Source organism: Tetrao urogallus (genome assembly GCF_951394365.1).
Source record: "Tetrao urogallus genome assembly, chromosome: 3".
Classification (NCBI taxonomy): Eukaryota; Metazoa; Chordata; class Aves; order Galliformes; family Phasianidae; genus Tetrao; species Tetrao urogallus.
Genome location: NC_136815.1, coordinates 17,129,677 through 17,152,812, shown reverse-complemented (window position 1 = coordinate 17,152,812; position 23,136 = coordinate 17,129,677). Strand labels below are relative to the sequence as shown.

Here is a 23,136-nt window from a genome sequence, read left to right as displayed (position 1 = left end):
AAGAAGCTGTTGCTCAGTTTGTGTTGGCAGTCACCTTACTTTATACAATTTCTTCTGATGTGTGGACACATGGAGTTGGTTATATATATTAAACAGTTTGGCAAGTGCTGTGAGTGAAACATAGACATTTGTTCACACAAATCATGCAAAAATCATACATTGCATCAACTGACAGTTTCAACTGGTGAGAAGAATGGGAGAAGCATTTTCAAGAAAAAATCCTTTATTTTAAATTCCTGACAGGCTTCTCCATTATAAGTGAGCCTTGAAATCAAATTATGTAATGGGCACTTGTGCTTTTGGATGAGGTTTTGTTGCAAATTTTGAAATTGAAGTTAACACTAATTGTTAGATTTCATTTCTCAAAATACAATTCAAAGTAGTATTCTTAAAATATGATAATCTCTCAGTATTTCTCAACCATCTCAATTCTCAATACCTCTCAACCATCAAACTTCACTCTGTATTAAAAAAGGTTATTTGTGTAACAATGGAGCAAAGTTAGTTTTGTCATTTCGGAAATCATGTTTCATTTTCCAAAGCTTGTAGGCGTAGGAGTCACTCTCTTCTCTAAGGAGGTTAGTATCCTTGAATGAAATGTGACTTCTGTGAAAAGCACAACTTGTGTGCATTTTAATGCAATCAGCCGTGCAACCTTTTCCTTTCTTGCCCGTTTCAGATGAAATACAAGCATATTAGAGCTGTAGTTGGCAGATTATTCTGCCATTAAGGCTGCGTAATATTTTCCATCACAGGTCTTTTTTTATTAATTAAAATTTAATTTAGTATCCAATTGAAAGTCTTTATACTGATGCCAAACAGTGGCCAAGTTATTTATAGACCAGCATACTTACGCTGTTTCTCAGAACAAAATAAGGAGGATGTTGTTTTTCATAAGGATTGGGAGAAAAGACTTGGTTGTTTGTTTTTGCCATTAATTTATTTTATTGGGGAGACCTCATCCTGCTGTACTTTGGAGTAAAGCCTTGGATACTAACAGGAAAACAACTCTTAGTAGAATGCAACTTTTAGTATTCTATGAGGAAAAACACCAACATTTGTCTAAATTACAGGTATTTGAATGTGTTCATTTTGTAATATCAGTAGAAACTGATGAAATTTTTTATTAAATACATTTTCTACATGTATTGAGCATGATCTATCCCAGGCTACGGAGAGAAAAAGCAACTTCTAGCTATTGTTCCTCATTGCTGTAGTGTTGTGGGAAAGGCTCAGAAAGGAGGGAGGTTCGTTTCTTTTCTGAGTTGCACCCAGGTGGTGAGTATGGGAAAAGAAAGAACATCCCAAAGGAAGAGTGAAAAGGGAAGAAAGCAGAAATCCTGTGCGCCAAAGAGAGAGGGACAGGTACAAGAAAGTTAGGTGGTTAGTTAACAGATGTCAGATGTAGTGCAACAGGTGGTTTGAAGGGTAAATGGGAGATCAGAAAAGAGCAATTTGTATTAACACTTAAGTCTTTGGGATTTTTCCTTCTTTTTTTTTTCTTTTTTTTTTTATTCCTTTTTCGTTCTTTTTCTTTTTTAATAAAAATAACACTTTACTTTGAAGCACTTGTTTTCTTCTGTCAATAAACAGCTTTGAGACCTACTGGTGGAAGTTGTCTCATTGCCTGTAGTACCTGTTATGTACTAATTGTGTCAGTAACTGTTTAGGCTGTAATAATGAAGGCATATACCAAGGAAACAGTTCTGTAGTTCTGTTATTTCACTAAAGAGAACACAGCTTTACTTCGTATCTCCTGAGGATATACCTGAAGGCTCAGGTATGCTACTTTAAAAATGCCAGAAAATGCAAATTCTTAAAATGACCAGTAGTATTTTCAGTTAGTAGGTACTATTGAGCTGTATTGATTAAGATAATGAAGGATAAAATTTCATATAACTTTGTAATATGAAATTTAATGGCACATTTAATCCCTAGCTATTTTTAATCTGTACAGTGGTCTTCACAGTATTTTCAGCATCTTTCATTACTGGTCCTGACACTACAGTAGCAATTAAATTTTTGATAGTTTTTGTAAAATGTAATGGGAAATCTGCTCAAAAAATTGACATATCTATATTTTTCTACATGATATTCAAGACCTAATGTCTTGAGATGAGTTTTTTTGCATAAGAATTTTACAAATTAAAATAGTATCTGGAGTGGTTTTCTATTTCTTGCCTGTCTGCAGCATCCACGTGAAAGGAAACAGTACTACCATTTAACATGCGTGGAGCAGATGAAAACAGCTCTGCAAAATTGTTTAGGACTCAGTTTCAAAGTAGATGACTTTCCAATTTTGCCATTGATTTCAATTTTGTAATGGAATTTAAATGATAATATAATTTTTAAACTGTGTGTTCATGTCTGTATCAAATTACGTTGAATGCATTTTTGCATTAGTGTACCCTGGCAAAGGTTTCTGCTTTTGGAAAGTATTTGCATATGAGCATCCATCTATTTTGATAAAATAGGTAAGTATTTTTATGAATTGAGCCCTTCTTTAGATGACCTGTCCAGAAGTGCAAAGAAGACTAATTGTGAAAATGAAACTGAGATCACATGTCCAAGTTTTGTGCTGGTATCTAAACCACTCCACTGTCATCTTAGTACAGCTGTAGTTTGTCTTGATACTTCAGCTCAACCATCAATAAGATTGCAGAGCACTTAGTCAAGAAAAGGGGAAAGTGAGATAAAACACACAGTTCTGCCTTAATTCTAATCCCCAGAAAATCTGATGTCTTCATTGGAGTGATTCTTGCCACTTTTTCAACTAAGCTTTTAATGCAAGAAGACACTGTATATGCTTGCTTAGCTTAGGGTATGTGGATAATCTTGTTACCTTCATGGTCTAGTAAAATAACATTCACTGAATGAGGAATTAAAAATGGAGTTTAAAGAACAAGACAGTAAATTACTTAAGAACTTGGAAACACCATGACTTCACCCAGAGTGCTAACAGCTGTTTCCAGGAATGATCAACAAGTATATTTATAGGATAACATGAGTTAATACACTGTAGTATTTTGAGATTCTTTTACTAGACAAGCTATCTTGAGATGGCTGAAAACATATTGGAGTCCAGATACTAGAAAAAAAATGAGAGTAAAATCTTAGCTTTGTGTATCATGTAAAAAGGCAGGAATTAGATATCATAAATAGCTTCCTAGCATTTTTTTTTTTTAATCATTGTGTATTACTACCACCTTGACTATACAGGTAACTTATTTTCTTCCAATTCCTTATCTTTATTGATCAAGGTAAGAATAATGAGCTCTGTCTGAACATCGATACTTATTTATAGTGTGATCAGTGATTATTCTTTACAGTTCCTGCAGTAACAGTGCATTTATTTTGAAGAGGCCTCCATTGAAGTTCTTGCAGTTCTTGTTTGTCTACTGGAGGCTTTTAAGTTTCAAAAGGGAAAATTGCTTACCAAATGAAATACCTGCTAATAGAGGGAATTTTGTGAAGTGACGCGTATGCTTCATTACAGACGTTGATGGTCCTGCTGGGAAAGATGCAACTAGTCCCAGGTTTAGGTTTGTATGGTGGTAGGTTTAAGGGGAGTTGAAGAAGAAAGTTTGGCACTGTGCCTGACTCAGGATGGAGTTAGTGAGAGATATGAAGAGCTGCAGCTGCTGCTTTGGATAGTTCCCCAAGGAGGTCTGGTGATTAAACTGGGGGTGCAGAACAGGGATCCTGAAGAAAAGTTTTCATCTTCTGACAGTTGGAGCGTCATCTGCCTTTGTAAAACTTGTTTTCCTTCTTGTTTAATCATAGTGCACTGAGATAGGGGAGTACATTCCAGCATTTTTCCCATGTTTTCCTTTTGTGGGTGTTAGCACTTTTTTTAAACCTTTGTGGAGATTTTGTTCCTTGAAATAAAGTATTTGAAGACATAAGAACAGCTATCCTGAATTTATGCCAAATGTGCATTTAGCTTGTCTTGTTTTGACAGTGACCAATAGCAGATACTGGAAGAAGTGTATAGGAACTGGGCAGTCATACATTATGCTCTAGTCTGCTCTGCCAGTTTCTATTAATCTTCATGTTATGGTTTTCCTGTGCCAGAAGTGTTAACTAAATATTTTATAGCTCTTCATGAAGTTTTTGCATTGATATTTTTTTTACCTGCCTTTTGAACTTGTTTAAATTTGTAGTAAGTTTGCTGTGCATGTGTCTACAGTATCATTTAGCAGTGAAACTTCATCATTTATTCACTGATGGAGCAAATTTCTTTTTTTTCTTCTTACCTTTGTCTGCTGTGATCAGTTGTTTTCTGTTGACTTGATTCATTCTTATTCATGATTTTGTGGATCTTTTGCCGTTTTCATTACTCTAAACTGAGAAGTCCTACTCTGTCTAGCAGTTCTTTTTACCATTTTGTATCCTGAAATCCTGTTTCTCTCCAAGTGTCCTTTTTACTTATATTTATTGTTTAGACGAGAAAGGAGAGCACACATCTGCAATTAGTATTAAAAAGCAAGAGCGTTGTGGAACTCTACAACAGAAAAGTGATGCACTGTATTCTTTTCTGATAATTCCAGCGTTATCAGGGTTTGGTTTTTAAGGGAAGATTTTCTGTTTTGTTTTAAGACATCTTCAGAACACTGGACTGTCATTTTATAGAACTGCTTATTGCAACTCCAGCATTGTTCCTCACTGGCCAAATTCAGAAAGCTTTGCTGAGTTCATTAAATTAGTATTGTTTCACCCTTTATGCATGCATCCCTTCATTTGGATTAAATTTCAAGGTCTGTTTATTCCTGCTAGCAGTTGTTCTTGTGAATGTTATTCTTTGCAATTGACTTTTATTCTTTAGACTTGAGTAACTCATTATCATCAATCAACTTGAGCCAGTCTGTGCTAGATCACTTAAAATTATGCTGAACATACGACCCTGGGATTCTCTGTGAGGAGAACTGACTTTACTGTTTTTGATATCTTTTAGCTACTTATGTACCACACAAAGAACTTTCCTTACTAGTCCAGGGCAGTTTCCTCTACAACTGTGTGAGGGATCCCGTTGAAATTCTTTTTGAAATCAAAGCTCACTTTTAAATGGATCTCTATTGATCCAAGCCATTAGTGACCACTTTGAAGAGCTCCAGTAGATCTGGGAAGCTTTACTTTGTTCTTACTCTCCTTTAATAAATAACATTTTTCCTGTTTTCCAATTCTAGGCCTGAGCTTTTTGGCCTTTATGGCTTCCACCAATTTGCTGTGTGCTGGTTGCAGACATGATGGGCTACTGTTTCTTAGATTTGCCTCTCGAACTCTGTAAAAAAACTGTGTTCAGTATTGCTATTTATGCTTTGACACTATCCATAACATAGTTGCTTCAAGTCAGAATCGCTTTCCTGCATGGAACTTGCAACTCTCTTCCATGGTTCACTTAAAAAAAAAAAAAAAAAAAAAAAAAAAAAAAAAAAAAAAAAAAAAAAGTCTGGTAACAGCATATCTGTTATTGTGGTTGTATTCAGATTACATGGTATTTTTTGATGTCTGTGTAATTCCTTTAACTCCATTGTAATTGTTTACACCTTTGTTTTGATTTGCATTTTGCAATTTGAAGGAAAGTATTTTAATGTCAGACTCTTAGACTAATGCACCTTTTCTAAGTTGTTAAATCATTAAAAAAGACAACTTATGGCATGGTTTACTAATCAAATGCAGAAGTTGATAAATGTTCAAATCTTCACTGCACTTTGAGTCTACTTAATGCCAATTAAAAGGAATCATGACAAATGGGAGATTAGTACTTCTGCCAGATTGGGGGTTATTTGTCTTTAAAAGAAATAGCTTGGAAGGGTTTGTGGTTTAATAAATGTGACGTAGTAAAGTACCTCAGTCCAGATGATACTGATTACGGTATAAGTGTTTCTTTAAGATGTCATATGTCTTTCCATTAAGAATGCTGGATTTACAGAATCAGTCAATAACCATTCCAATATTTTGTTTTAAACCCTGGAAAATGGATCGGGCGAATACCATATTGTATGTTCTATGCAGTCACTGCGTATCTTGTTGCAACACAGAACATTTTGTCTTTTTTTTTGTTATTTTTTTTAGGTAAGGTGGAAATGGATTCAGTTTGTTTTTGCGTCAGACTGGTTCTTAAAAATCTTACTTTTTTAAAGAGCTGGGAAGTAAGATGTGAATGTCATTTTTCTATCTTTTTTAACAGAATTGTTACATCTCACTATGCTCTGTAAATTTCAAAACAATCTCAAATCAGGTTGTTGAAAATAGTTCTACTGATGTTAAAACAGGTAATGAATTGCATGTATAAAATCTGCCAGGTAAATCTATAGTATGGGTGAGAATCTACTTTTTCTCTGAAAAGTAACCAGTTTTTGTCTGGCAAAGTGACTGTTGGCATTGGTGGTGGTTCGGCACAGTAAAGCAGCTTGTTTAAATTGATGGAAGTAGAGAAGATGACACGCTGTGTGCCTTTACTTACCCCACTCTCCTCAAGATGCTCAGGGAGCTGCCTGGACGTGAGGCCCTGCTCACTGAGGGGGAAACTGTGGCACACAGGGACTTAGAGCATAAATCAGAAGAAGAATTAGAAGTTTACAGCATACAAAATCGCCCACATCTGATTTTAGTGCAGGCCTTCTCATGCTTGATTTTCTTAAAGCAGGCACTCCTGAAGTCATACTGAATTTCATTCTTTATTTATATTATTAAAAAAAAAATCTGATAGTTTTATGGTATTTAAAGAAGAGCTAGAAAGCATGATGGGAGAGTAGTCTGTAAATACAGCTGAAGCAATGCTGTTTTGCTTCTAGGTCTTTATCTTTCAATCAGTCCTAAGACTCCTTGGGATCACAGATCTGAACAATCTGGATCTCTTCTACTGAACCACCTGCCTTACATGTATGTCTCTTGGCTGCGTGTTCAGAACGTTTTTGTTACATTTTTATTTGTGATTAAAAAGTGATATGAATTTCCTTAAAAAAAAAATTACAAAAAAAAAAAAAAGAAAAAAAAAAAAAAAGAACAACCTTGTGTTTTAATTCCCAGCTATTTTTAATACTTATAAAAATTCTGAGCCAGTTCAAAACACTCTGTGCTTCCAGTTCCCAGATTCTCCTTTGAATGTTAGCACCTGTTTGAATGTGTGTCTTCCTCAAAGAAGAGTTCTTTGTAAATAAACTGAATTACCCCAGCTGTTCTGAAGGTGTGCATGAGAGTGAGGAGACTGCAGATTTCAAGCCCAGAAGCTGTTTTAATTTTGATAAAGGGATTGAAATTGCAAGTTGTAAGCACTACTTTTTTCAAATATGAAACAAAATGTGTTATTTTGAAGAAATTTTATGTGCAGTTTAGAAGCAAATAATCTCCATTAGAAGTATGTATAATTTGTCTTATTCTGAAATGTTACCATCAGAACTTGGTCATTATGTCTAACCCCTTTACCCTTGATGCTTGATTATATTACATGACATTTTTGTTATAGGTAAACATCAGCTGAAATCTTTGATGAGGAATAGTTGTAGCTTGTCCTTAATTACATCTTGTTGTTACAGTGATTTATGTTATTTGGGAGTACTGTGGTTAAGAAATAAAACAGCCATGGAGAGAATCTGTTTGCAGGCACATTTGAAGGACTTCCTTTCCGTGCAATTGAAGGATTTACGTTAGAAATGAAATAGGAAGATGGCTCATTTGTAGAGTGTTCCTATTTGTCATTGCAAATGAAGCTGTCAGATGCGTCGTTTGATTTTATATATTAAACAGATTATTATTTCAGTTCTCAGTTTATTTTTTTATCTGTCTTTTGATGGCTCCTTTTTCCCCTAAAATTTTGAAAATAGCAACTGAATTTTCAGTCCAAAAGTTACATCTTAAAGTAGCTAGTCTGTCACCTGGAAAAAACCTTCTGTCTTTGTAAGCCATTATTTCAGGCTGTGCTCCTTTGCCTTCTATGCGGTTATCCCACTCCCTCTTCTTTGGGGTTTCCTGCTGTGGGTAATCCCAGCCCTGGGCGGGCAGTTTTAATGCTGCTGCAGCACTTCCCCCATGGCAGTGGTAACGAGGGTAACGATCTGCTTCATGCAACTCTCTTCATAAAATGGGATAGTCACCGAGTTGGTGTTTTGGGATTTGAGGTGGGTTTTTTTTTTTTTGGTTTAGTAATAGTAGCAGCTGATAAACATGTTATCTGTTTCTTGTTACACTTAACAAAAAAAACTTTAAGAAAGTTTAATTATGCTGTTATCTTTCTTTTAAAAGCTCTCTAATAAAATAAACAGCGCACACTATTGCTGCGGCGATAAATGTGGTCAGCAGTTAAAACTTCCAGAGTCAGTTTTGGATTTTAGCCAAATGTCTCCCAGTAAAAGTAGAAAGATGAATGTCATTTCACATGTGGCAGTTTGACAGAGGCGCAATGGATAACAAAGCGACTGTGGGTAAACCCACCATGCTGCCTGTATCCTAATTATTCTTCTTGTTTTTAGGGATTCTTTCTCTACCTCTGCTGTGTGTTTAAACTGAAGAGTGAAATATTTTTTCCTTGAATTGTTTTCACTGGATTTGCAATGAGTATATGCTCTTGGGGAAGTGAACAAACTCAAAGGAAAGAATAAATTCACAGTTAGCATTAAAAACATCTCTGGTTATGCTGATTTCTTATGTTACTTCAAGTAGTTTACATAAATGATGCATGCACTGCAGTGTTCTTCCAAGAGAAATGACATTCTGTCAAATGCCATTTAAGAATAAGAAATTACTTAAAAGAACAGACATATTTAAAACACTGTAAAAATACACAAACTCTTTCAGGGTATATGTGAGTGTAATCTTAGGAAGGTTCATCATGAAGAAACTAATGTGAGAACTATCTGTTTCTGTGCAGTCAAGGCTTCTGTAAGACTATACCCAACTGAATAACCTCTCTGTAAGGAATGAAGTGGGCTGAGAGTTATGGGGGGAATAAACAGTGGGACTATTACAGGAACAATGTACAAGTTTTTCATGAATATAATTATCTCATGGACAAAAGGCATCTAAGTGTGTGTGTACGTGCAGATACATCATGCAAAACAGACCATCTGTCTTCTCGTGTCTGACAGCAGTTGTGATCACCCAGGGAGCAGGGCTTACAAGCACGGCATTTGGCCCATGGTGCTCTTTGAGGCAGGTTAAGCTGGAATTTGGAACTCTTATTCTGTCAGATTCCAGATCTGATGACTTTCAGACTGGTGGAGGTATATTGCTGTTTGCTCCAGACTCTGTTAGACTACTGGAAAGATGTCTGTTGGTTTGAATTACACCTTAAGTGCACCTTGATTTAAAACTGCTAGAGGTCAGGAGACTGTGTAACCAATGTATTTTGGAGGCTGGAATATAGTAATTAGCTATTAAAATGCTGTATATATTTTTCTCCTGGTGGTTCGTAAGAAGTCTAATGGAGTTCAAAATTTCAGTACAGTATAATTATTGTTCGTTTTTACATTGTTTCTGATGAAGTACATATTCTGCCCACATATTGAAGTACTGTTTGTGTTTGCCATCAAAACAGCTTTTTCATATTCTGATTACATTGAAAGGCCTACTTTGTGCTCCAAAAGTGATGAGAAGCTTGTTCATGCACTTGGTGTATATTCAATAGCAATTAAAGATGGCGTTTAGCACTTTGATGAGAATCTTTCAAAATGGCTGAAAGCCATATTTATACAGTGGCAACCAAAATGTATCTATGGGAGTCTCTGAAACTCGGTCACCACATCTCCTCTATAGTCTTGGACCTTGTGAATGACAAGGTGGGGGCCTTTGGAATGGCTGCAGATTAGCATCTCCTGCTGTTTTCTAATTATCAGAATCTGGACAGTCATTTCTTTGAATGAAATAATGCATACAGTTTGTGCCTCCAAAGAACAGCATACATAATGTGATTGTAAGAAAAGGTTTTCAGTCCCTCAGTGGGATGTCATAGGGTATGTTTATAAACTCCAACCTAGCAGTTGTTCTGCAGTGGAATTCCACTGGTATTGAGATAATAATTTGCACAGTCAAATTGCTTTCTTTACAAAAACCCAGGGAATTATGAGACCCTAATCCTTTATTAATGTCAACCCATAGGCAGCAAGGAAGCGTAAGATTGCCATTCGAAAAGCCCAGGGGAAAAATCTTGAGGCCATCCGAGAGCTGAATGAGTATCTGGAACAGTGAGTGTCTCACAAGAATACAGATTGTGTTTTGCCTATTCTCATAAATCTTTTTAATTAAAATGGAATTTGCATTTGATTTGCGCTTTTCCTTCCATGTTGGTCATTTACAGAATCCCTCTACACATTTTTTCTTTCTGCCTTTTTTCCTCTCTTGTCTTTTCTGTACAGATTTGTTGGAGACCAGGAAGCTTGGCATGAACTTGCAGAACTTTACATCAATGAACATGAGTAAGTTGTTTGCAAAGTCTTCATAAAAAACGTTAAATTGAAATATGCTCTGTGCAAGTGAGAGACCTCAGTGATTGTTTTGAAGAACTGATGGTAGAAAGTATGGAGTCTCATTTCCAATATAACAGACTTTCTCAGGAAATAATTAACAGACTTGTCAGACTGCTAGGTCATTAATAAGATATTTGATTTTAAAACAGAAGAAATTTCATTAATTACTTGTATGTTTCAGGCATTTATTAAATCTTTTTTTTTTTTAATGTTTTAAGTGTAGCAAGAAACAGCACACAGCACACATTTTCTCTAATTTTTCTTTCAAGTGATGTTTTTTACTGGGTATAGATTTTAAATTCTTTGCCTCTAAAAACAATTGATCACAGCAAACTATGTGTAATACTCTTATTTTCAATTAGCCTACCTCTGCAGGAACTTTTAGTAACCTTTAAAAAATAAATGAATAAAGCATGGATCCAAAGTTGGAGGAATTTGGTCGCCTGGGTACAAAACCCAGTGCAATGAAGAATGCTGGATGTTGTTGTAACTTGCTTATTGGATGTTTAATGTTTTTGTTAGCTTTTTTTATTGCTGCAGTGACAGGAGGAAATCCCAGTGTGAGAGGATTAGCTCAAAGCCTTAGTGCAAGTTTTCTAATATCACAGTATTAATTCTAACCTCCACCCAAAGGCGTATCTTTTTCCCTCACTTCTTTAGTTCTTCAGCCCAGCTGAATTATACCACATTGTTTCCTTCCTTCCTTTCTAGTAGTGAACCACATTCTCCAGAAAGAAATAGCCTTTCTCACTATGATGAAAAAATTGTCCACTATTTACCCCATTCGTAAAGAAAGCATCTGCTAAACTCTTTCAAATGCTGACTTATGGAATAATTAAATATTGAATATATGTATATGTTTAGAAATACATTCAAGCAGTGAAATCTCTTTGTGCATGATGCAATGGGGCAAACATACGTATCCCATTACAGTTTTTTCTTTTTTTTTTCCCTTTTTTTCCTTTTTTTTTTTTTTTTTGCTATAGTCTTTATTACAAAATTGTGTAATAAAACTTGAGAAAGAAATTGGTTTTGCTTGTATTTGCCTTGGGCTGTAATTCAAAAGTAAAAAAGCTGAACTTTCTCCAGTTCATTGAAAAAATTGACTGTGCTGTTTCCTTTATAAGCATCATTTATTATTATAATTATTTTGATGTAGATAAAAGAAAATGAATCTTGTCTAAAAAAGCAACTAATTGCTAATTGAGAAAAAACAACTGGATTATCAGTTGTTCAGCAGTATCAGAAATTCTGCCTTACTGGTGAATTCACCACGGTGTTACTTTTGTTTATAAACATGCCTAAATTAACAAGATGTATGTAATCCTTACTTCCATGTTTTGTTTTGATGTAAGGAGTGTGGCTTCTGCTTTTGCAGAGTCAGATTATTATCCTTTTATTTCCAAATTAACTTTTGAGATATATACCTGACTGTTACAATGAAAACCCCACGGTTTGCTTGTTCTAGGAAATAAGATTTGACTGTGTTTTAATATTCTTCTTGTTGTATCTACCAACACAGGAGTTATAAACTTGGTCTCTCTGAATTTTAGCATCACATCATTTAAGCTATGAGCATCAATTCTATCATATCTGTAATATCCTGCAAATTCTTAAGGAAACCCTGTTAGCTGAAAGATTGTGAAGCTACGATTTTTGTTAACCCAAACAAACATATAAGATCATCTTTGTAATTTATTTTGGAGGGCTTTCATTTAAAGAATGAATACTAGAATTTCTTTTACAATGATAACATGCTGTTATTTGGACTGGGGTAGTGCTGTTTTCATATACATATATTTAGACCGCCTGACTTTTACTACTGTTCTGAAGGGTTTTTGACCACACTTCTGTGGTTGAGTCTGAGTAGGTAGCTGACTGATGACAGTAACCAAGTTCTGATGTACAGTGTGGTGTATGAATCACCATGTAGCTGAAAAATCTTGCAGGAAAAAAATAAGAACTACTTTGTGTTGTGTTTTCTGTTACATAATCGCTGTTTCTACTTACTACTTTTGTTAATAAGAAATGACACTTATTAGTAAAAAAGGCTAAATATTTCTGCTTTCCATATGTATTAAAACTGTTTTTAATGTAAAAAAATTGTGGTTTCAAACATCACTTAAAACATTTCTTTACATTGTGAGTCATGGGGAGTTACAAAACAAGTAGGGCTCCTTTTATTGTACTGTAAAGAAACTGAAGTAAGCTGTGCACTGTTTCATTTTTATGTTGCTGTTATTATATTCTTCAGCTATGCAAAAGCAGCCTTCTGCTTAGAGGAGCTTATGATGACTAATCCACACAACCACTTATATTGTCAGCAGTATGCTGAAGTGAGTATTTCTGAAAAATCAGTTATGTTTGAATACATATTCTGGGGTTTTTTTTGTTACTGAAGCAGTGAAAATGGAATAAAAATGTATTTAATTTTTCCCTAGGAGATTTAAGACTGCGCGCAGTGAATGGTAACTTCTCAAAGAGCTTCCACACTAAGAAAGCTGTTTTGTTACTCATTGTGACTGAACTATAAATAAGAGTCGAGGCAGGAATTACTGAAGATAAAAATTCCTTTTAAATAGGCTATTCTCGTTGAAGTGTTTATTCACTTTTCAAATTAACTGCATTAGAATTTAAAATTTTCCACAGTATTGGAAGACTATGTATCATAACTATGAAGCTATAATATATTATCTAGTACTGTGGAGCTAGATTTTGGAATCCTTCACATAGGAAATTTTGCCTGAAAGAGCACTCACTGTGTGAAGAGAGGATCCTCTGAAGTCGTACCTCTAGAATTTTAGACAGTCATAACCATTTTTCAGATGTGTGATTTTTTCTTCCTAAATTATGCTTTAATTACTTGGAATGGATTTGATTTGTTTTGTTAGCATGGATAAAATTGAGTTAGCATCAAAACTTGAAAGTTGGCATAGCCTTGTCATAGAAAAACTATGAAGCATGACTTCTAATAGTTCTCTCCTTTTGTTTTGACTCTAATAGCAGTCAAAATTAATAGAAAAAATAATGGAGTGATCTTTAAACTTTGTGTACTATTTTTCAGTAAATAGCTAATGAAGGACAATGTGTTGCCTACTGTTGTAATGCTGTGCTGAAGGAATTTAGAGTTAGATTTAGATTCATAATTGTCAGAACTTAGATTTAGATTGAAAGTCCATTGTAATTTCATAAGAGACTATCCCAAGATTGTAAGTATTGAAAGTGCAAAATAATCACTATCTATTTGTATAGCAGCTGATTTAAATTAATGTTGGTTTTCCCTACAGTTAAATATTTTTACATTAATTCACTGAAAAGAGTTCAAGTTTTTTCCCAAGCCAGTGTTTGGCCTTTGGTAGAACTCACCTGGAATATCATGTCAAACAAACCTGACAAGAAGTTTCACAGTATCTTTGAATCAAGAGTGGATGCCTGAAAATATGGATGATGTGCAACTTTCAGGAGCCTATTGTTTTTACAGGTTAAATATACTCAAGGGGGGCTTGAAAACCTAGAGCTATCAAGAAAATATTTTGCACAAGCACTGAAACTTAACAACAGAAATATGAGAGCTTTGTTTGGGCTTTACATGGTGAGTTTGATTATTTTTTTCCTCATGTTAACGTTTTGTAATCTTTACTGCATGTGTGTCATCCTTTGGCATTTGCTGTATTTTCTTCTTTTTGGTTTAACATAGTATTTAATAACAGTGTTAATCGTGTAAACTGTAGGGTATGAACAGCATTATGCCAGTGATCAAAAGTGATAAAAAGATATTAAAGCTAGTTTCTGTATTCCAGTATATGTATCTTGACTCCCAATCCCAGGTGGGGTAATGATACTTCATTAAATCAATTTTCAAAGCATTTTTTAAGAAGCTTGAACTGTAATTTTCAGTTGCTTTTGAAAATGTTTTCCTGTGGAAGCAAAGTCTTGGCTTCCTATGCTTTCCCTATATAAATTCAAATTTTTTTTTTTTACTTCTTGTTCTTCTTGTCTTTGTTCACATAATTTGATCACTGATTGATATAGCCGTCTTCCAAGTTTAACTATCTTAAGCTATCAAATCATCCTTCAAGTCAATTTCATCAAAGATCAGCTCATTCTTTAAATATTTTATCAGTCATTTTTATTATTTGTAAGAATTTTCATTTATGTCAAGCCCTTTTGGGCTTCAGTATTCCCAGAGGCTTCACTTGCACAATACTAGTAGGTGACTTAGGCTAATCCATCTTCATCCTCTTTAAATGTCTGTAAATCCCTGTGTTTATGAATTCACTTGTGCCCCAGTGTAATTTCATCGCCAGATACCAACTCTCTTTTGTTATCTATGTAGTGTAATGCCTTTCTGACAAGCAGAGCATATGCTAGTTCTTTTGTACTTACTGGACAGGATAACCAGATTGCAGCAAAATTTCCACAGCAAGTCTGCTCACATAGTATCAGCCAATAAAATTTGCATTATTTTCTGTGCTCTTGCTGGAGATAAATACACATCTGTACATTTGTTGTTTTTTTGTTATGAGATCTGTGTGTGTGTTCTTACCCCTTTCCTCCTTAGTAGCCTCCACAGGGGTTGACCTTTCTGATTTCTGTGCTTGTTTTACATTGAGTAACTCTTAGACCAATCACTGGAGCATTGCATTAATTTAGAAATGCACTGAGAGTAGATATTTTCTGCAACTTGAAGAAGCTGATCTATGCATTTATTGTCTGTTTTCTTCACTGAAGTACTCTTAAGCTATAATTCTTGCCCATTTTTCCACAAAATTATTAACACACGAAGGTAACTTCTTGAAAGGGATTTAAAATCATGCACTTTTCCGCAGGATGGTGAACCTCTGAAGAGTACCAGCACACTATAACTACTTTCTTTTTTCCAAATGTTGCAGAGAAAAATGGCTATTGGATGCAGGAACAGAGCATTTTATATCTTCTCTGATACATCAAATGGGAAAAAATAGTTTGTAACGTTTAGTTTAGGAAATTAACTGATTATGTCCAGATTCTGTTCTTAACTCGGTACATAACCGGACTTAAGTCTGGCTTAGTGAATTAGAACAAAAAGTATTTTAAATAGTTTAGATAATTCTTAATTGGATGCTATCTACCAGCTAGTAGTTTTTACTTATTTATTTATTTTCATGCACATACTTTTCGTAATTGTACTGTTTTTCTACTTTTTTTTTTGCTAGTCTGCAAGCCATATTGCCTCCAATCCAAAAGCAAGTGCAAAAATGAAAAAAGATAATATGAAATACGCCAGCTGGGCAGCAAATCAAATAAATAGAGCCTACCAGGTTAGTATCTAATTATTTTCTGATGCTCTTAATATTTTCTGTAGTTCTTTCCTGCACTTTTATCAACTGCTGTTCAGTGGGTTACATATGATAGGTGTAAATTGATTTAATTTGTTGGAGTTTCTTGCATTCTACTTGTTTGTTTTCCTGGAAGCCCTACTTAATAAAAGGTTGATACTTTACAGTTATTAATTTATATTACTTACAAGTTTTATACATTTCTTTTTTTAATTAAATGGATACTGTAATGCTGACTTCCAAGACTCAGTTCTAGAGTTAGTATTTTAGTAAAATTTAGTATGTCTTAATTCTAAAAATTACTTGGTTATCTACTTCTTCACTAGAAATCAAATTAAAATTTTAGAATTTTGGTTTCTTTCAATTTAATCTTAAGGAATATTATTATTAAAATCATACTTTAAATAGAATAGAATAGTTTAATTGAAATGGGCTCTCAAAGGTCATCCAGCCTAGTCAAAAGTTAAAGCACATTCGTGAGGGCATTGCTAAATGCCTCTTGATTCAGGTTGGACAATAGGAAATGTTACTTTTCCCAAAGGGTGGTCAGGTGCTGCAGCAGGCTGCCCAGGGAGGTGATGGAGTCACCGTCCCTGCAGGTGTTCAAGAAATTTTAGTTGTTGTACTGAAGGACATGATGGGAAATATTGGTGATAGGCAAATGGTTGACTGGATGATCTTAGAGGTTTTTTCCAACCTTGGTGCTTCTGTGGTTTATTGAGAACAGTGGTGGTAGGTGGACAGCTGAACTGGATAGTCTTGTAGGTCTTTTCCAACCTTGGTGATTCTATGATTCTATGTTTCTAATAATTACCTTAGGGACAGTTTATCTGTAAAACTGTGAAAATGTAGACTTTTTAGGCCACATTCAAAGCATACTAAAGTCATCAGGAGTTTTTTCAGGTATTTGAGAAGTCATGTATAAACATTTAGATTTACTTTTGTTTACTTTTTTCCCTCTCCAATTGTGAATGAAAACACATTTTAACTAGTAGGTTCTTCTGTCCTTCCGTCCCAAACATATTATGTCTATTTAACTCCTTACAGATATTCTCAATGATCTAGCAATCAAAGCTTATGTTTATGAGCTTTAGCATCTATAACAAACGGTTCAGTTCTTCACAGAACTCTTTTTCTGAGCAAAAATGTTGGGTTTAAATGAGGAGACTTTACTTGCATGTAATTGTTCATTTCTGTCTGTAATATTTCAGAATCCAATAGTTATTTTACTGCTGCTGTTCAAAGTTAATGCTGCCAAGTGGCTTTTTGACAAGCTTCATCTATTACTAAATTAAATTAGGATTTTCCTTTATGACCAGTGCAGTTTTCCTAGTATTGTTGTGTCAATCCACTGCCAAAAGTGCAACTTTTGTGACTGACATGTTCCTGACGTATTACAATTTTAAAGTAGTTTTCACTTCCCCTGATTAAGCCTATGGCTTCTGACTGTACTTTACTGTGAGGAATATCTCTTTAGAAGCAGTTTTGTGGGAAATATGTTGTGTCTGAGGACATAATTAAGCTTTTTCTACTTGAATGCATAAGCTTTCTTTCTCTGTTTTACTGTTTAAATGAGTTTTTATGCTTGATTAATCAACCACGTACCTGTTCATGACAAGAAGGTGTGTACAAATTACAACCTTCATCTCATTTCCCATAAATAAGAATGACTTCTTTTGACTTCAGTATGTCTGATGTTCTAGTAAGAACATTATTGATGGAAAACATAAGTATTGCAGGATTTGTGAGGGAAAACCAAATAAAAAATTGAAGAGTAGAATACACGCTAAATTTGCCATTGACGAATAAAACAAGTTTTAAAAGATGTCTGAATTTTAAGTGAAAACTATTATTCCATGCTTTACGTCTTAATAAAACAACCTGCTTAGATTAGGGGAGTTGTAAACATATGTTTTAAGGGAGTGTTATGACGAAGTTTTATGGTTGAAAGTGCGGGTAGACATCCCTTAGCTCTTCTGGGAAATGGCCTCCTTCAGGGTACATCAGAATGAGAGCATAAAGTCAGTGTTGGCTGTGGGTTGCTGGCATACCAAGACTGAAACCTAGAAATGCATCTCCATATCCTCATTATAACAAAAGTGTAAATGATAGTTTGTAGTTACTTGACTTGGAGGGAAATAATCTTTTTTTATTCCCCCACATGGCTTTCTGTTAGCATCACAGTCTCTAAGGAAATATGAATACTTGCATTGTTCTTTTAATTTTTTACTGGAAAGCATACTTTCAGTGTTTCTGTGAAGTTATTTTGGAATTTATGTGACGAATATTTGATTGATGCTTAGCAGCACGGGTCACATTAAGACAACTAGGACATTAAAACACGTGTCGTAAGTTCTTTGACTTCATACTTTTGTGATGCATTGCATAGTTTAGCTGCTCATTTTAGCTGTTTGGAACATAAAGTGACAAGCACCATATCCAGCTGGAATTATAGAGGGAGTTTAGCCATGCAGAAAATCATATCTATGTCAGCCTAGAATTTGGTGAGTAACTGTTGTGGACACACCCTTCATCTTCAGAGTACCATGAGAAGCTCTAGTGACCAAAGCTGGACAGGATTACCTCAGCCCTGCCCTACTGAGCTTGTTGCTCTGACATGATTTCGGAGGGCTTGGCCACTCCAGTTTTCATGGCAGGGACTTACACCAACTGCTACAGCAAACAGTGTCTGGTGATGTAGTAGGTGGGTGGCACTTTCCTCTACGAGTCAGTACTCTGATGTGTTGCTCCCCTAGTTTGTTGAATGGTTGGAAGTTGTCAGCTTTCAGACATCAGGATGAATCGTCTGTGGCATTTGCCAGTGAAAGCCCTCACAGGCTCCCTCCAGTAGTGGAGGATCGTCTAGCCAGGTTATAAGCTAGTTACTTATATTGTCTCTGTAAATTCTCCTCACTTTTCCTTGCGTTATCCAAAGCTCTCTGCAAAGTGAAATGAGACCCTTAAGAGTCTGTTGAGCTTGGCATCAACTTCTTTTATTAGTTGGACCTTCTTACGCTGTTGAATGCAGTTTTTCCTTGAGTCATAGTCTAGAGGATGAGATGCATTTAGAATCCTGACATGGGTGCCAAGTCAAATTATATGCATTTGTGACTTTAAAATTGCTTTCAAGCAGTTGTCTTGCAATAAGATTTTTTCCCATTTTGAGTCTGGATTTTGTACTTGAAGCACCAGCAATACAAATAGTAATTCTGAAAACCTGCTTTATTTTTTTTCAATTCAGCACTGGCTGTAGTACCATCGGTTTTTTTGTTGTTGTTTTTCATACCATTTACTTGAAATATTTTTACTGCTCCCTTCATTTTAGTTTGTTTTGTGACAGGTAGTTTCCTTTGGCACTTGATTTTTGCTTTCCCTGTGCATTCTTGTTTGAAATCCGAGGAATGCTTTAGTTTATTGTCATTTTTAAAATCAATATTTGTGTGTAAAAAGAAAACCATATTTTTACCTTTGCCAGACTGTAAAACAGTGTTTCTACAGAAAAATGTGATAAAAATAGTTAGGGGTAATTTTGTTTGGTTTGGGGTTGTGTTGTTTGCTTTCTGGTTTCTGAAGAGCATCAAATAGCTGTGCTTTATGTGGTTAGTATTTTGATGTTATATGTGTAACCATGCATGCTGACTACTGCTTCTCATCTATGCCTAACTTAGGAGGTGAAGTAGTCAGGTTTTGTAGCTAGGGCTGCTACTTGCATCTGGAAATGCTGGCTGCTAACACTGTCATTCTCTAGGCTTAATTTTGAGTGAGTGAGAAGAAAAAAAAAAATAGATACTGATTATTTGAAGAACTGTTGTAAGTTCGAGCTTAGTTTTGCATTGCTTTATCACTGCAAAACTCTGGATTATTCAGTTTGTGCTGATCCTGTGAAGAAGCCTGTCATTTTGTGACTGAGAACATGAGTCCCACTGTTGTTTTAACATTGGAACAAACTGTGGCTACCTCTGGTGCTCTTCAATTAAGTAATTAGTTTAACATGTCTTCTGGTAAAAGCATTTCAGCAGAGGCCGGGAAGGTTGATTAATGCTCACAAAAATCTTAAATGTGATCCTATTTGTAGTAGTTTTTCAGATATAGACTGCTTTGGTACATTGCTGAATTTTTCTATGTTAGCAATCCACATGGAATTTATGGTTGGAGAGGTGATTTTGTTACAAACCATTTGGGAAACAGAAAATTAAATCTTGATTTTAAGCAATGGATTCCGGCTCAATCAGTCAAATTGCTGTGTAATGGCAGAATAGACAAAATAATTGTTCGTCAGGGTAAATTTGAAGTGATTAGATGTCCAAGTATACTTGCGTTTGTTATGATGCAGAGTTTGATTTTACTTGTTCCATTTAAAGTACATGTCAATATCATGAAGGCAGCCGCTCCTGAAACAAACAAGTAGTGTTTTTAAGCTAATATCTTGTGTCAGTTTTGTTTTCAGCATCTCTAAAGAGAAGTAAAATAAATACAATTCTTATTTTCAAGCTTTCCTCTGCCTGCTTTCTGTATGTCCTACCAAACGTGATGTTAGACCGTAGTATATTCAGACTCCTCTGCTTCTTTATTTTGTTTTGGAAGTGCTTTGAATAAGAAGCAATTCTCCTGTGGAAGATTTTGTGTTCTGGTTTTACATTAGCTTGTTTTGATGAAAGGCTTGGACCTCCCCAAGTATCAGCTTAGGACTGCTCTTGTTTAGGTTGAAGAAAAAGAGAGAATTCATTAAATTCAATTTCTTATCTCATCTAAAGAAAGCTTTGATTTTCCTTTAAAGTTGACTATTGCAGGTCATTATGAAAACTTTGCAACCTGGAACATGGTACATTTTGCTAGAAAAAAGCAGGGAATGTCGGTTCATCTTCTGAAAATACGAAATGTGCAAATATGGAGTTTTTAGTTTGTCTCCTAACTGTGAACTATTGTCACAATAACTGAACTTCATTTTCCTATTTCATGTGAAATATCTTTTCATTTACTGTACTGAAGCTGTTTCTTCAAGATCAGTACTGATGCAGAGTCCTAGTGTTAAATTGTAGGCTAGGGGTCAAAAGCGGGTTGACAGGTCCTGCAGCTTGTTGCTGGTGTGATTTTACCTGGGTCTGATGACTTAATCTTTCTTAACAGGTCATGAAGAGTTTGCTAAATTAAGTTAATTACAGGAGAGATGGGGCACATTATAAATCAAGGGCAAACTATGCAAGACAGCAGTGGAATTTGAAATAAAAAACATAAACACTCAATAAATTTTCAATTTTAAATGTTAACAATTAGGCAAATAATAGATTATTTTACTAACTGCAAGTTACAGTTACTGCTTCTATAGTTTCATTACCACCCCAGCCTCAAATGCAAAACTTTTTAAATGAAGGTGTGTTAGAAATGATTGAGAGTTTTGTTTGACTGAAGACCAACACAGTCAATAAATCCACTGTGCTCAGTGTGACTGATGAGTGATGGGAGCCATCACTACAGTTACAATACTCCTTTTGAAGTCAGCATGGGGTAATCGGCAGCTCCTTCCCTTCTTAGCCTTCCTTTCCCAAACTGGCTGCACATATCTTAGAGAATCTAAAGCCATAACACTAGAAAATAGTATTTATAAAGCTGTATTTTTCCTTGCTATCAAGGCAGAGCTTCAGATCAAAGCAGAATTTCAGATGCTCTCTGAAATTGCTGTTGTAACAGTAGGTTACAATCAAACATGAGGTCATTACTTCAGTTACTTTGAACCATAAAATGTAATTATAGGATGATTGCATTGTTCTGTGGTAGATTTTGATAAGTAGAGCCTTCTCTGTCTCGGTGTAACTAAAATAGAAAATAAATCATATTTGTAATTTAAACAGTAGCAAGACCTGATACTTAAGCTAATCTATTTTCAGTGACATCAAAAATTAAGTCAAATAAAATTTATGTTAAGGCTCACAGAGCAAGTAAAACAACAGGAAGATCTCTGTCATTAGAGAAATGTTAATTTTCAAAGTGGAATATTTGTTAGTACTCAGTACGTAAATTCTGATTGAATGATTGAAATTAAGATTTCTGTTATTTTTTCATTACTTACTAGAGGAAGGATGATAATAACTTTCGTTCTAGTAAAAGTGATAAGGTCTTAGTGTAACATTAAAGAGGATGTTCTTTTGACTTTGTAGTAAATACAGTTAATAATTTTTAGGGCTTTTTTGTCATACTTGATGCTTAGAACCTTTACTTGCACAGAATATTTTCTTATATATGAAGAAAATATGTTTATTTCTTTATTTTTTTAGTTTGCAGGTCGTAATAAGAAAGAAACTAAATACTCCCTGAAGGCAGTGGAAGACATGTTGGAGACCCTGCAAATCACTCAGTCTTAAGTTGGCACAGAGCGGTCCAATATTAAATTTTCAGATTCTTTGATCAAACTTTAATAACTTCTGGGTTATGTTACTCCAGTACTGTTAAAAATTAATTTTGTATTGATTAATGTGGCTATATAAAATAATCCTGAGAAGTAAAATGCCTATTTATTGCTGCTATTTGAAATGTGATGAATACCCACTGAAATGAGTAACTTATCAAAGTAGATGACATAAAGAAATGTAATGAGTTGCACAACAGTCTCTTTAGATTTTGTATGTACAGTACCTGCTTTTAAGCCATAATTTGTAGAAATAAACTTGTTAAATGACTAAAAGGAATTACAGTGATGTATTGAACTTGTCAATGGAAGCTACAAATTTATATATGGAGATTAATAACATATGTTAGAAAATGTTATCTTACTTGAATATTTAAGAGTTAAAGCATGCTACAGATGTATAATTTGTTAACTATTTACCATACGAGAAGAGATTATTTTGCATGAATACACTTTATTAGGGGAAAACATTAATGATTTTATGAATTATTTGATATCTGCTACTGTAGAAATGGAGAGAACTTTTTTGTATACATTTCTTCAGAGGGTGTCCTGTACTGGCTTATGGCCATTTGTCTCTGTGGCTTTCTGGGCAAATGTTTCCATGTCCACTTAGTTCTCCAATCAGTAAATACATGTGCTTCTTTTATTTCTTTTTTTTTTTTTTTAACTCCTTCTGTGTGTCCTTTGTTGTACACATGTTCCACATCATGAATTTAAAAACCATCTGAATACAGGGACTGCCTGCTGGTCTGTTCTAATTTTACAGTACCTACAGTACTGCTGCAAGCTATGGCGTATGAGCTCCCCGGTAACCAGGTGTTCCTGCACTGTAAGGTTGTTCTACTGCCTTATTCTTACTGGAGAATGCAAGTATTTTTACATCCATAAGCATGGAAGATCTAGTGCACTGTAAACGTGTGTCATGTTTGTCTTTTAGGAGCTTGTTTGT

At 34.9% G+C, this 23,136-nt stretch overlaps 1 protein-coding gene across 2 annotated transcripts in view; it reads left to right on the top strand.

Annotated features, from left to right (window-relative positions):
- EMC2 (ER membrane protein complex subunit 2) overlaps positions 1 to 22,140 on the top strand; it is a gene marked incomplete at both ends in the record, with an annotated part of 36,300 nt that extends 14,160 nt beyond the window's left edge. For both annotated transcript variants that reach the window (XM_079533502.1, XM_079533503.1), the window contains 6 exons: positions 10,096 to 10,181; positions 10,353 to 10,412; positions 12,718 to 12,799; positions 13,945 to 14,055; positions 15,659 to 15,763; positions 22,054 to 22,140. In XM_079533502.1, the coding sequence (XP_079389628.1) occupies positions 10,096 to 10,181; positions 10,353 to 10,412; positions 12,718 to 12,799; positions 13,945 to 14,055; positions 15,659 to 15,763; positions 22,054 to 22,140 (531 nt within the window). The remainder of the gene's footprint in view (positions 1 to 10,095; positions 10,182 to 10,352; positions 10,413 to 12,717; positions 12,800 to 13,944; positions 14,056 to 15,658; positions 15,764 to 22,053) is intronic.
- Positions 22,141 to 23,136: the final 996 nt, after the last annotated feature.